This window comes from Ambystoma mexicanum, chromosome 11 (genome assembly GCF_040938575.1).
Source record: "Ambystoma mexicanum isolate Mex_15411 chromosome 11, UKY_AmexF1_1, whole genome shotgun sequence".
Classification (NCBI taxonomy): Eukaryota; Metazoa; Chordata; class Amphibia; order Caudata; family Ambystomatidae; genus Ambystoma; species Ambystoma mexicanum.
In genome coordinates, this window is record NC_090934.1 from 737,317,513 (window position 1) to 737,331,630 (window position 14,118).

Sequence of the window (14,118 nt, forward strand, 5' to 3'; positions counted from 1 at the left end):
GGGTGCCATTTTTGTTCTACTGGCGGCTTCCGTCGCACCGGTGCTGGGGATCCATGCACTACCAAGCTTGTTACTTCTTCAAACACTGCAAAGATCCCGAAACGCTAGGAGGGTTTTCAATGATTCATCAGGGAGGCTCGGAACACATTCAAGGCAAGTCACATAGTCACCTGTGGAACTTCGTCACAGCCAAATAAGGAGGCAAGATGCGCGGCTTTATCCTTGATGCTCTTTTTGTGAAATTCCCTGTTTGCCAAGGACTGCGCTCTCTTCTGCAGTGGCAGGTGGCCAGGAAGGAGAGAACAAGGAGATATAGACAAGGCAGTTAGTCAGAGCAGGAGAAATACATGAAGGAAGAATGCAGAGGGAAACTGGAGCATGTGGGCACAAGATGCCAGTAGAAGCAGGGGCATGAGTCACAGATCTGACGTGAAGCACACATTGGCAAAGCCAATACGTTTGTATAGTGAACATATTTCAAGTGTTACCAGGCTGAATTTTATGCCCAGGTACAAACTACATGGGTTGAGGTATTTGCATCATTTGCCAGGTATATCCAGGTTTTCCCCAGCTACTCAAAACATGCGCCTGGTATCCTTACCATAATCAAGGCATGGCAATCCCATGCAATGCATCCCAGGTACTGCCATCGCATGGCCCAAAGGCTTTCGCCATGGCAACACTGAAGAGCAATGTGCACCCTAGTGTGTCTGTAGGAGGGGTGAGGCCTATGGGTTGCAGCAGACAGTAAAAGAGCTGCATGACCCAGTGCACCCCACAACCATCACGCCCCAGATCTACATCCCTTTCAGGTGGGATTAAAGCATCAGCTCGGGGACAAAACGAACAAGGCAGGCAAGTAATAGACATTAGACAGAAAAGCAAAGAAAGTAAGCAAGCGCAGGTCACCTGGCTGATCTTCTCCTCAAGGTGCTGCAGGCGGTCAAGAATTCCAGCAATGGCGAGCGCGGCAGTGCAAGAAGAAGACAAGGCATCTGTGCTTTCCGACTGGCTGGGCTGCAAGACTTTCTTCTCTGTGGTCTTCGGTTCCCTCAGACTGGCGGACTCCACTGTCTTATGTGCGATTCTGGACTCCCGTGTAACTCTGGTAGCAGTGTGCACGCAATGTCTGGGGTCCCTGACCACTGGCTGTGTCCTAGCTACTGCCTGAAACTGGGAAACACTGAAAATGAAATAAAACGTATTCTTTCCACCATGGGGGTCTGCAACGCACAGCACATGCACATGCGTTGCCGAGGACACCACAAGGATGCGTTCAGATGAGGAATAGATCTATAATCAAATGGGGTGTGTTTCAGTTATTTAGCTAGCAGCTGAACTCTTACACAGATAAGTTCAGGCGCCTGGGGCTCAGATGTTTGGGACTGCAAACCCTATACTTGTCGCAATTGATTAAGCAGACCAGCGATGATGGGAGTTGTAGTCCAAAACATCTGACGAGCCAGAGATGAGAACTCATTCTAATCTGAGGTAAACCAGAATTTTGAGTTTTTTGCTATACAATAGCTACAAACGGTGTGGAAAACTTGTAAAATAGTCACACTTGATATCATTTTAGTCCTGCAAATCGCTCCAGCTCTGCTCCTTAAAGTAGAAATATGCTTTACAACGAATATTTCACTAAGCAGATCTCAGCGAGGGAGTGAAAGCGATACACATGCTCTTCTTTAGCAATGCCCTCATTAACTCGTACCTGCCTTTTTTGTTGAGCGGGAGGACTTGGCGGTGGGTCCTTTGGTTTAGCAAAGCGAGGGTTAACAGGAGTATCAGCAGGCGCGAAACAAGCTGGTATATCTACATCTGACAGCTCTAGTGACTGGAATAAACAGGTTTAGTTCACAAATGAGTTGTACAATAAGTTTGCAAATGGCTATACAAAAAGCATGTTAGGCGATGAAACCAGAATGGGGGCACTTCCCCGAACATTCAACCAGTTGGTCGATTCCAACAATTTGTGTTAATACATTGATGGACTTCTTCCAAATACCAGTCACTGGTTTTAACCACTTGGGCTTGAAGGTCAGCGTTCGATTCAGGCAATCCCCCTCAATTCTGCCCATTGGAGGGTTGCATGGAGTATATGGGATTACAAGGGTGTGTGCGGAGATCCTTAGCATTGGGCACTCCCTCCACCACCTTGCTGCTCCAGTTGGTGCCACCCTTCGCCTCTCCTCTGATCTTTGGGCAGGGCACCAGATTTAATTCTGCCATTAGAACGGTGTTTTAGACTGAACAAATACGTGAATTGCAAAGTTAGAAGAATGTAAAGTAAAACAAAAGAATGGAATGTAATTTAGGGGATTTTGCAGAAAACTACCCAGGAAGATATTTATAATTAAAATAGTTAAGGGATGAGTCTACTGTTGAACTTGTTGTGGCACCCCTCCATTTCATGGTGCACTTTGGCTACTCTACTTCATCTTATCAACACATTTGGAGAGGTTTGGGGGTTTTATTGGAACAAATCAAGTTTTATATTTGGACTCTTGCATTCAGAACGACTTGCATTGGAGGTTTGACTGTAAGGAGGTATTTCAATATCATCGTTCGGCTAGAGCCTCAAACAAAGGCAACGCAAATAGGATTTGCTTCTTCACTTTACCTGGCAACAGGGGTTTGATGTCCTGGAAGGGGCTTCAAGCTCCTTAGAATATCTTTGACTTTAGGGGTCTGCAGCCTGTGGCTCTATAGATGTTTACAGCTAGCTTAGCAATACTGTCTGTGCAGAAAGATATCTGTGTATATGTGACATGGATGTATATTTTATTAAACACATTTGTTAATAATCTGGCGATTTTTCCTGTGTCTTAGTTGCTGTCAGAGAGTGAAAGCTTCTGTCAAGTATCATCTTCAAATTATGGGGGCCAACATTAGGAGGAGATGAGAGGAAAAAAAACTCCAGGAAGAATGTGGAGGACATGGAAAGTTGGGTACTGTTCAAGTAGAATGTCTGAAAAACTGAACTGGATATGCTTTGTTTGTTTATTTTATTTAGTATAGCGCTCCAGACCCAGGGGGTAAATGGGCGCTTAAGGACAAGTTACATAGTTACAGAATTACAGTATATATAAAAAATAATTGCAATTATACAGTTGTTGCGGTAATATGCCACATGCAGTACATAAGCAGGTAGTTGGATTTCACGGTTAAACATTTCAGAGTATGTACAATATATACAGTTAGTAATAGGTTTAGTCTATCTGTGGGTTGCCTTCTCCAGAAGCCAACTAATGACTAATTTTCTGAACAATTGGAAGTTTTTGGCCAATTTAATACTCAGCGGCAGGGTGTTCGAAAGTTGAGGGGCAAGGACAGTGAAACTCGAGCCCCCAGCTCTTTTGGTGGTGAATCTGGGCACGGTGAGGCAGAGTGTATTTATTAGAGGACCTAGTGATTCTTGTGTTTGGTTTTAAGGTGAGTTTGTTGCTGAGGTACGTGGGGGCTAGGTGGTTTAGGGCTTTATAGGTAAGGCAGAGGGTTTTTAAGTCGATTTTTTGTTGAATGGATAGCCATTTGCAGGATATTCTTATGTGGGAGATATGCTCTCTCCTGGGAATATTTAATGCTGCTCTCAGCGCATTATTTTGGAGGATCTGAAGTTTCTTGTTTATAGCTTGGCTGGCACCAAGGTAGAGGCTATTGCAGTAGTCAAGCTTCGATTGTAGGGAAAAGGTCTGCAGGCCCTAATTAGTTTTCCAGTGTAGGCGGTGGCTAAGGCGGTCATATTAACTTGTTTGGAGAGGTTGGTATTGGCGTTAAGGAAGAAGCCTAGGGTTTTCACATTTTTCACGACTGGGATGGTGTTGCCATCTATGATGAAATTTGAGTAATCGGAGCCAAGTTTCTGTAAGTTGTTAGGGGATCCGACTAGGAGGAGCTCGGTCTTCTCATCATTCAGGCAGAGGCTGAGCGTGGCCATCCATGCCTGAACGATGGCGAAGATTTCGTTAATCCTGGTGGCGTCTGTATTGTAGTTGCCAGTGATGGTGAGGAGTATCTGTGTGTCATCTGCGTAGTTGGTGAAGGTGACACCCAGATGGTCCAGCTTATCAAAGAGAGATTTTGTAAAGATGTTATAGAGGGTGGGGGAGACGCAGGACCCTTGTGGGACACCGCAGGGGATGGGGGTCTGCTGCAGCCACAGATGCAGGGGCGTTGTTAGGGGAGGGCTAAGGGGGCTATAGCCCCTGATCTTTTGGTTGTAGCCCCGGATAGAATCTCAGGAGCTACAGCCAAAAGACTAGCTAGCCCCAGGTCCCAACAGTACCGACATCAGCTTAGCCCCGGGTCTTTTCCAGACCTAGCAACTCCCCTGCACAGATGAGAAGACCCTCATGGTTCTGTTGGCTAGGAAAGATTGTATCCACATGACAGCAGAGGGGGAGAAGTGGGCAGCAGATGAGAGGTGGTTGCAGAGTATTTTGTGGTCAACCAGGTCAAAGGCTGCTGAGAGGTCTAGGAGGAGTAGGATAGCTGCTTTGTTTTTGTCCTTGATGTCATCAATCTGACTTTTGAGGCCAACAATGGCAGTTTCTGTTCCATGTTGAGGACAAAAGCCAGATTGACGCAGGCCTAGCAGTTGATTGGACTCGAAGTAATCTTGAATTTACAGGTAAGCAACTCCGTCGAGGATTTTTAGCAGGAAGGGGCCCGTGGTGATGGGCCTGTAGTTGGTGGGAATAGCAGAGTCGAGAGATTGTTTTTTTTAGAAGGGGGAGAACCCATGACTGTTTCAAGTTGTTAGGTAACGAGTTGGTTGAGAAGAATAGGTTTACTAGTTTGGAGATGAAGGGGGCTGGGTCTCGCACAGCATCTTTGTTGATCTTGGTGTGGCAACAGTCCCCTTTGCAATTAGATGGTTTGAGGGATGGTATGATTTTTTGGATTTCGGGTATAGTGACCATTTTGAATGTGAAGCCAGAAGTGTTGCTGGTTGGGGTGGGTGTGCTAGGTATGAAGGCGTTACTGTTTGAGAGTTGTAGTCTTTTGGACTCGATTTTGTTTTGAAGACCAGTGATTTTGTTAGCCAAGGCATTTTGGATGCTGGTGCACCATGGCTTGTCCTTCACACAAGTATCGGTCGGAGGGTTGGGATTTTCTAATTCCTTCAGGATGGTGAATAGCTCTTTAGCAGAGGATTGGGCATTATTTATTCTAACATTGTAGGCTTCCTTTTTGGTGCGGATTATCTCTTTCTTGTAGTGGGAGGAGATGGTCATAAGATTGGATTTGTTTTCTGCTGATGGGTTTCCATAGGGTTTCCATCTTGGCTTTCTTTTTTCTAAGAGTTTTGAGTTCCGGTGTGTCCCAAGAGTTCAAATTGGCTCTAGGTTTACCTTTGCGTAGCTTTAGTGGGGCAACAGCACCAATGGCGCTAGTTAGGGCATCATTGTAAGTGTTGATTAGAAGGTTAAGGTCAACTGTGGCTGGGAGTGTGTTGAGGGGGGAGAATCAGAAGAGTGAGGGTCTCCGCAGTTATGTTGCGCTCGTTTCTAGTCAGTCAGGCTGGTGCGAGGGGGCACTGCTTGGGGTTAGGATTGTTTAGGTTGATGTCGAATATTATGAGGGAGTGGTTAGTCCATGCAAGAGGTTGTGGGGCTTTGCAGGTGATATTGCAGTTATGGGCTGTGACCCAGTCAATGGTTCTACCTTTCTGGTGGGTAGATAGTGTAATGATTTGAGTGAGGTTGTGCTCGGATAGGGCGTTAGCCAAAGAGGCAGCTGGCGTGTCGTTAGGGTCATTATACCCTAGATTAAAGTCTCCTAGAATAATATTTTGGGAGTGGGGCTTGGAATTCTCTGCTATGAGAGTGGTAATGCCTTCCTCAAAGGAGCCTGTGGTGCATGGGGGCCTGTATATTAGTTGCAGAGTAATTGTACTCTTGGGGGTAGTTTGCACTTTGATAGTGAGGTGCTCACAAGAATTTAGCAAGGGGGAAGTGATCGGTCTGAGGTCGAAAGAGGATTTGAATATAATTGCTACAGCTCCTCTGCGAGCATTAGGTCTGTCCGCTCTGAGAATGGAATAGTTGTCGGGAATAGCAAGAGTGAGGTAAGGTCCTGCTGCTTCATGTAACCATGTTTCTGTAGTAGCAAGGAAGTCGAGGTCTTCTGATAGGATAATGTCGTCAATTTCGGTGGGGTGGGCTACTAGGGATCTAACATTGAGTAGTGCACCTTTTAGAGATTTCACGTTAGTGGCATTAGCTCTGTCCTTCGTTGTAGTCTTGGTCATAGTTTTGGCAGGCAGCTTGCTGGAAGTGGTAGGGAGTCTAGCGCCGAGTCCGTTATTGCGGTCATAGAAGGTAGGGTTAGTTGTGGGGCGGTGTCCTAATGGATTGGGACGGTAGGGGTTGGTGGCAGTGTAGTCAGCTTTGGTTAGGTTGGTGGTGTTGGGTAGGGTATTAACTGGTGTGGCATTAACTGTAGCAGTGATGCGTTGGTGAGCAATGTGTGGGAATGATGGGAGTGAGGGGAGGAAGGGTGTGGGACAGGGGATAGGAAGGTGGCATGCAATTTGCCCCGCCCCCCACTCCCCACTCAAAGAATTTTGAGGGATTGCAATGGATAACAATGAACATGGCAACAGCAGAGCTTAAAACTCAGGCCCCATGAAATAATCCAGATCTTCCTAATGACTACTTCCCAAGTCAGGGGTCCGCAATCTTTGACTCTCCAGATGTTTTTAACTTAAATTCCCACGGTTTCTTACCATTGACTATGCTGGCCAGGACTGATTGGAATAATAGTCCAGACAATCTGGAGGGCTAATGTTTGCTGCAGACCAAAGTCCAGTGGTCAATGATCTTTGTCCAAACTTTGTTGAGCCCATTGTTCATTCTTATTGAACTTTTACTTTTTGGGGGGGGGGGCACTGAATCATCCTAGCCACTTCAGTGCTTGCTGCTACACTCCACAGTTCGTCCCCTTGCAAACTAAACCTTTTGATACATTTTGCGAGGTTGACTGGTGTCAGGGGAGTTGCTAGGTCTGGAAAAGACCCGGGGCTAAATTGATGTCAGAACTGTTGGGACTGGGGCTAGCTAGTCTTTTGGCTGTAACTCCCGAGATTCTATCCGGGGCTAAAACAAAAAGATCAGGGGCTATGGCCTCTTTAGCCCCCCCCCTAGCAACGACCCTGACTGGTGTCATGAAAGTCAAGTCTGGTAATAAACAGTGCACGATCATACATTGCTGTTCTAAATGTCTTGCTTGATGTCTGTATTGAAAATGAAGGCACGCCAGGTCTACCAAATGCTCTAATGGTCACAACCATATGGCTTTACCATCATGCAAAAGGAGTATTATAAAAATGTGTAGGCCAGTGAAAAGCTGAACTTCGGTTTATGCGAGAGAGTATCACACTTAGTTAAAACACATACCTGAGCATTGGACAAGATCAGAACGAAGTTCTCATTTATGTATGGATGAATTGTGTAGTCTACATGAGATTAATCACTTTTTTTAAGAACAATTGAAATTTGTATAAAGCCAAAGACAGTAGATTTACAAATTGTATCTATTAGTTTACTCTTTTCGTTCAAAGCCCGTTTAATTTACATGATAAATATACATCACATCTTATATTGACATTTTTTTGTGGAATTTTATATTAGTTTTCGTGTTTGACCATTTCATTTTATGGTGTAAATTAAATACAGTCTTATATTATTTTGTCAATCAATGTATGCCGATATATAAAAACAATTGTAAAAATGTGTTTTTGTGGTGTACACTTGGACAAGATACCCTCACCAGGACATAATTAAGGAGAAAACTCAGGTGCTGCTTACACAAGGTTTATACAAATAATCCCAGATCCCCATAAGCAAGACAGAATGCCAAGCTGGTACCAGTCATCTCATAGAAGCATAAAGAAGCTGGGGAAAGCAAAATGACGTAAAACCCGCCCCAGTAACCAATCAGTGACACAAAATGGCTGCAAGAACCAGCCTCCTCCCACATTAATGCATGCTGCAACCTCCATATTTTCACCACACACTGCAAGCAGCACATAGGGACTGGTTGCTTGAAAAATTCCACCTCTGCAATCGCACAAAACCGCCTCCATTTCCAACCATGCCGCCAGATCACTGCACACCCCGGTGCCACCAAGAACTCAAGAGCAATCCACGCGCACACGGGGGAACACTTTAGCAAGCAAGAGAGAATGGAAACATCAGAGGGCACAGCTATGCCAACACAAACTCCAGGTGCCCCAGCTGGTCTTCTCTGAAACTCACTAGCACACAGAATGCATACTTCCGATTTACGCGCATCAACACTTCCGGTTTCACATCGTGCCCCTCCCCCCAATCTCTCTCCACCAACCCAAACAACCCAGTTTCTTTAAGGTCAAAAGGGACAAGAACCCAACAAAATGGCAGAAATGCAGCCCTAGAAGAGCCAGTTACATTCCATTAAATGAATTTCAATTTGCCGCAAATAAATGTGAACCAAGAGCTAGAGAAAAACGGCTATAAATAAGGCTGCTTGTTACAAGGGAGCCGACATGTTAGGTAGCTGGTTGTGGGCGATAACTCGCCAGGCTGCTTAGTGGTATCATGCGCGTAGCCATAGAACAAGAAAAGGACCCTGAAAGCATCTTATAGACACGAACAATAGGCAGTGAAGTGTCTCTCAGTTTGTCAAGCATTAGTGTCAGGGTCTGGAGGAGGCACTTTAACATTCCATTCCTTAAAGATCTACTGGGCACCTATGCAGGCACACATTATGGAGTCGATTCATGGAACGTTTTCCTATGGGATTGCACCATTATAAAACACTTCCATGAATCAGGCCCTACGTGTCTAGAATGATTGCACCTCCGCTGCTTTGATGCAATTGTCTCCAAACTGTTGAACAGGGTTTGCCTTGCATTCGACTCTTTGGGATCAATAAATACCATTTTTTATAAGCAAACCTTAAGTGTGTGGTCTCCACTGTTGTAAGAAACGGAATAGAGTCTGATACTAGCTGGTACAGCCAGTAGAGAGATGTAGATTTAAATAAACACCATCCTGTGCAGCACTGAATGCCTACCAAGTAACAGACGTCCAGACAGCATAATGGTATAAACTATGCAGTATTCCGGTGGCATAAGCAGAGGTATAAATCATGTAGTACTCTGTGCAGACAGAAACTAGGTCTATACCTAAATAACAATGCCATCAATAACAGTATGCCATCCGTACTCACAAAGGTGGGTAGACTGCAATGGACAGTCACGTGATTCATTGCATGCAATGGAACTGGGGCTGTGATGCTCTTACCTGCCTCCGAAGAGAGCCGTTTGGTGCATTATCCTCAAATTTGGCCAGCAGCTGCGTTGCCATGGACTTCACTTTATTTTGGCTGGTGCCTTCTTTGCTGTCACCATATTCACTCCCAGAACTCGCACTGTGGCTAGAAAAGCTTGCAGGCTGTAAACCAAAAAACAGTGTCACCAACATTGGCCATGCTCCATGCAAAATGTGGCCACTACAGGAGACTGAGAAAAGGACAATACAATTTACTTTGCCTGAATCCTCTCGGATGTGTTCCAAGCAAAAGTGCAAGCGGGGACTTGAATAAGTAATCTGGTATTTCCAGGAATACTTGCACCCTTTCACGTTTTTTTCCTACTGGATGCATGTAAGAACACACAGACATGGGCCTGGTAAGGGTGCAGCAGGAAGAAATTGACACAGGTGACATGCTTGTTGGCATAAACTTTTATTTCATGAAAAATAAAGAGGAAAATCTCTCTCCCCCCCAACTCTAAGAGGGGTGTACCTGCCTGTACGAAGGAAATCGGTCAAAATGCCTACAACTGTCCCTCACATTTGTAACTAATATTAAAAATGTAGTTGATCTTCCAGGTCCAGAATAATGACCATGTTCTTCTGGACGAGTCACAGTCCCAACTGCAGGTGGGAAATTCGCTTGAGAGAATGGCTCCCTTCCCCAGGTCTTAGTTCCCATCCAAGAAAGCAAAGTTCCAGCTTGTGATGAAAGGTCTCAGTCCAATTCAAAAGGTAAAGTTCCAACCCAATCATTCCTTGCTGCCCATAGTTTGCTCCACTATTGGGTTCCTAGAGAATGCCTCCCTGCTCCAAGTGTTCTGTTCTCAATGCCTCCACAGTGCCCAGGAAATGACTCCTTTCCCCATGCGTTCTGTCTAGGCTTCACAATATGAGTAGGGCTTCCTTCCCCTGATATTTCTTGGTTTCACGGGGCACAACATCAGGAGTTATTGTTTCCTTCTTCTGATGTCTCTTGGCTTCAAGGTTCACAAATGCTGGGTGCCAGGTTGGGGTGGGGGGGGCATCACCCTCCCCCCCCACCCCTTCTCAGGCTTTAGTATGCAGTTCACACTGCCGGCGGGAATGTGTCCCTTCCCCTGGCAGCTTTGCCCATTTTGCTTTCACAATTCAATATTAGCTGGGGAAATGCCTCCCTTCCCCTGGCTTGGTCTGCATTTCAAAAGCACACACTTCACATCAGCATCCCAGTCTTATGTGCGCAGGTCCCAGACACGTGTATTTCTCTAGTCTTTTATCAGTAGACCTAGTTCACTATTCTGCCACATATTGGGACTATGAAGTTGACTTGGGTTGCTCTTCATAAAATGGTAAAGGTCCCCGACCCATGGGGTTCTCTCCTCTTGGTGCTGCAGACATGGTTCACTATCCTGCCTGGTACTGAGACTATGACGATGACTGGTTGCTCTTCATAAAAAGGGTGCAGGTCCCTGACCTGTGTCTTTTGATCACCCAGTCCTTTTCATTAAGGGATTAGCTTTTCCCTTAGGGCCTTCCCTTGTGCCCCACCTCCAATGTCTGTCAGTGTCCACTGGTACCCATTTCAACCGCCTCCGCAGCCCTGGTACCTTTAGGATCTCACTGTCCGAGCTTGGTTGGTCTCGGGGTTCTCAATCCTCAGTTTTAGGCTTCTCTAGGTCTCGTTCCTCCTTGCAGTTCCTCAGTGGGCGCGTCTTCCTCTGACCACACAAGTCCATCTGCTTGGTTTGCCTGGACATTTGCTGCTCTGCTCCGCCGGATGGTCTTTCCAGGTAAGAGCCTTTCCACCTGCCCAATAAGCTTTCCTGCAGTCACTTTGGTTCTCTGCCGAGTGTTCCCCATGATCGCGGTTCCTCATGCTCGCCATTGGGGCTTTCGCCTCTTCCAGGTTTCCCTCCAATTTTGTAATGGGTTCTGCCCAATCAGGTTTTGGGAAACAAAAGACTGTCCATGCAAGTTCTCATAAGTGCTCTTTATGCTTCTTCACGTCTTCTTCGTTGCAGTACTGGTCTTGAGGTCTTCCAGTGTGTCAACAGGCCTCCCCTCACCCCAGTACTACACATCCCTTGAAGTGTCCACACTCTTCATCCCAGTACTTCCTAAATTGATGATATCGCAAAAACATATAGGAAAGTGTTGGTCGGAAAGTATGTTAGGTGCACTATGAGGATACCATCTTCTGCCCAAGTCATCACTAATCCCATAAGGGCCATGCTTCCTCATGAGATCCACCCGCTGGGTACCACCCCCAGAGGGACTCTCGGGTAGCAGCCTCACCTCCCTGGCCTCATGGGAAGGGGCTCCCCCTAGGGGAGAAAGGGTATCTGGGAATTCATCACAGGCCAGATTACAGAAATGTGACATGCTGGGCAGTGACCATGGCCACTCTTGGGAGGACAAGTCACCCATCAATGTGTTGACAACTGGTAGGAATTCCCCACTGGAAGAGATAACTTTTCAGCTATGCCTCTGAACTAGCCTGTACATACTCCATAGTCAAAGCACCTCCAAGACTTCGATCACCCTTTAATTGGTCTAATTCTGTAACTGGTCAGTAAAGGCTACAGTTGTGACACCTGCAGTGGTGGGATTGGCATAAGGGGGACATTTCCCTGCTTTTGGGGGGAATATGGGGTTCCAATACTGGAGAGGAGAGGGCAGCACATGTCTGCATCATACAGTGGGTCGTAAGCAGTGGCGTAGTGGGGGCCCCCGCCACACCATGTTCTGGGTGGGGGAGAGGGTGTCAAGCTTCAGAAAGAAAAAGAAGTGCCCCAGTTGCTGTGCATACATGCTCCAGGCTCCACTGTGCATGTCAGGTCGCAGGAAGCAGTCTCCTAGTTCCAGTCAGTGTGGTGGGGCACAGGAGCCAGCCTGGAAACCTGCCTGGAGAAGAGCCCCTCAGAGATGACTGATTTGGGAAACAGCAGCTAAAACAAAATCTTTTGGGAAAGTGTGCATGCATGCAAACGGGTTGCAGGTTTATAATGTGCGTTTCTTTGCATGGGCGCATGGAAGGGTGTGTTTGGTATTAGGTAATGTGTGTATGAATGACAATGTATGATGTCTATGGTATGATGGTGTGCTTGTGAACGAGCGAGTGCATGGTGCAGGTAAACGAGTGAGGGAATGTTGTCTAATTGAGTCTGCATGTGCGTTTGTTTTGGGCTTGCCATAGGGATCTCGTTTTGGCAGATGAGGTTTGGGTGGGTGTCTGTGTGTACACAACTACTGCAATTTTAGTGGGCATCCATCAGTGAAAAATCAAGCATGGTATTTGTTATGAGGCAGTTAGACTGGCCTGTTGGTGCCGCCAGTCTAGCCAGTTCATGCCCAATGTGGGGGGGAATGTGGGAGGTGGTGTAAGCAACCTAAAAGGTGTCTCACGTGGTAATTCCAGGAGATCTGCAATCCAGGTGGCCAGGAGACGGCCATTGCTATTGGATTCACGTCCTGGGGGTGGACCAGTGGGGGACGTGGTACCCCCTTCCTTCAAACCCCTTCGCCACATAATACCGTAGGCTACTTAGAAGCTCTACCCTCCCGCTCCGCCCTTTCCAACATGAACACTTTCCTACACTAACAGGCAACGGACTAACACCAGAGCTGTTTACCTGACATGTCCCAAAACAAGGGTCAGGCAGAGTCAGGCAATTGACAAGAACTACGCACACCCGACAGCCCTTTCCCTTCCCCACAGGGATAAAAGGTGGAGCAAGAGAGCACACTTTGAGCAAGGCCGAACGCACAAGGAAACAGCTACACCGGAGCAGCAGTTCAAACAGACTAGAAAGGCGGTGAGACCTGTAGGGACGACAAAGGGGGAACTGGCCTTGCCCATTTCAGCTCAGACCCGCGAAACTCCGAAAGGGAAATCATAAGACTTGAAAGACCAGCTGGCATGTGGTGGGACAGGTGTCAATAGCACACAGGGCTACCCCACGCTGATATCCAAAGCAGGTGGAAGTGCTTGCCACTGTAGTGCTGTCCTCGACTCACAAGACAAGAAAACGGACAGTTCAGCACAGCCAGTGGGTGAAGAAGATAGTAAAACCGAACTGTGCTAGGCCCAAGGTTGCAGGCGGCGACCTTGTTGAACAAAGAACTTGTGTAAATGAACTTTAAAGGAACCCCAGATTAAAGTTCAGAAGCAGAGTAGTCCAGCATCACGGGGTGCTCATTCGAAGGACTCTAACTGAAGCCTTTTTTAGGTTGTGTTTTGGTTTTATTGCTACAAAGCCAAGAGCCCTTAAGAGACGCTGGAGAGAAGTGTGAAAGTGGTCCTACGAGCGTCGAGCAAAATCCCTCCTACACTCAAGTCTTTCACATATTGGATAAAGGCCACTGTGTAAAGCCGGATTGGAGGCTGGAAAACAAAGGGACGTGAATCCCCTATGGTATTAACCCCTTCAGTTCCAAGGACGAGCTATCTCGTCCTTGGAATTACTTCCATAGTGCCAAGGACGAGATAGTTCTTCCTTTTCGGCACTCTGCAAAGCAGGGATCGCTCAAAACTGTAATCCAACCCCCGGGCTATTTGAGGGGTGGGTCCCCCCGGGGAACGATTACCTTCAGTTTCACGTCGGTGTGCGTGAAGCACGCCGGTGTGAAACTGAAAGTAAATTCACTGCAGCAGCCATTTTCGGCTGCTGCGGTGAAGAGAGAAGGTGAGTGCCCTTCTCCCTTTGCCTCCATCTTTCTGCATTTCAAGCCGAAGATCGAGGCAGGTGTCTCCCCTTTCCAACAACACCCTTTGTGTAGCATTGCTGCTCACAGATCGGGCACAGGGCGCTCGATCCGTGGGCAGCAATGTCAC

The 14,118-nt window shown here is 46.8% G+C and overlaps 1 protein-coding gene across 5 annotated transcripts in view; it reads right to left on the reverse strand.

Annotated features, from left to right (window-relative positions):
• Window positions 1-14,118, reverse strand: part of MICAL2 (microtubule associated monooxygenase, calponin and LIM domain containing 2) — a 1,393,870-nt gene that overhangs the window by 820,487 nt on the left and 559,265 nt on the right. For 4 of the 5 annotated variants that reach the window (XM_069623637.1, XM_069623636.1, XM_069623640.1 and 1 more), the window contains exons 16-19: window positions 9,294-9,443; window positions 1,715-1,837; window positions 910-1,173; window positions 171-272 (exon numbers count right to left, since the gene is read on the reverse strand). In XM_069623637.1, coding sequence (XP_069479738.1) covers window positions 171-272; window positions 910-1,173; window positions 1,715-1,837; window positions 9,294-9,443 — 639 coding nt within the window. The remainder of the gene's footprint in view (window positions 1-170; window positions 273-909; window positions 1,174-1,714; window positions 1,838-9,293; window positions 9,444-14,118) is intronic. The other variant, XM_069623638.1, reaches the window with a different exon arrangement.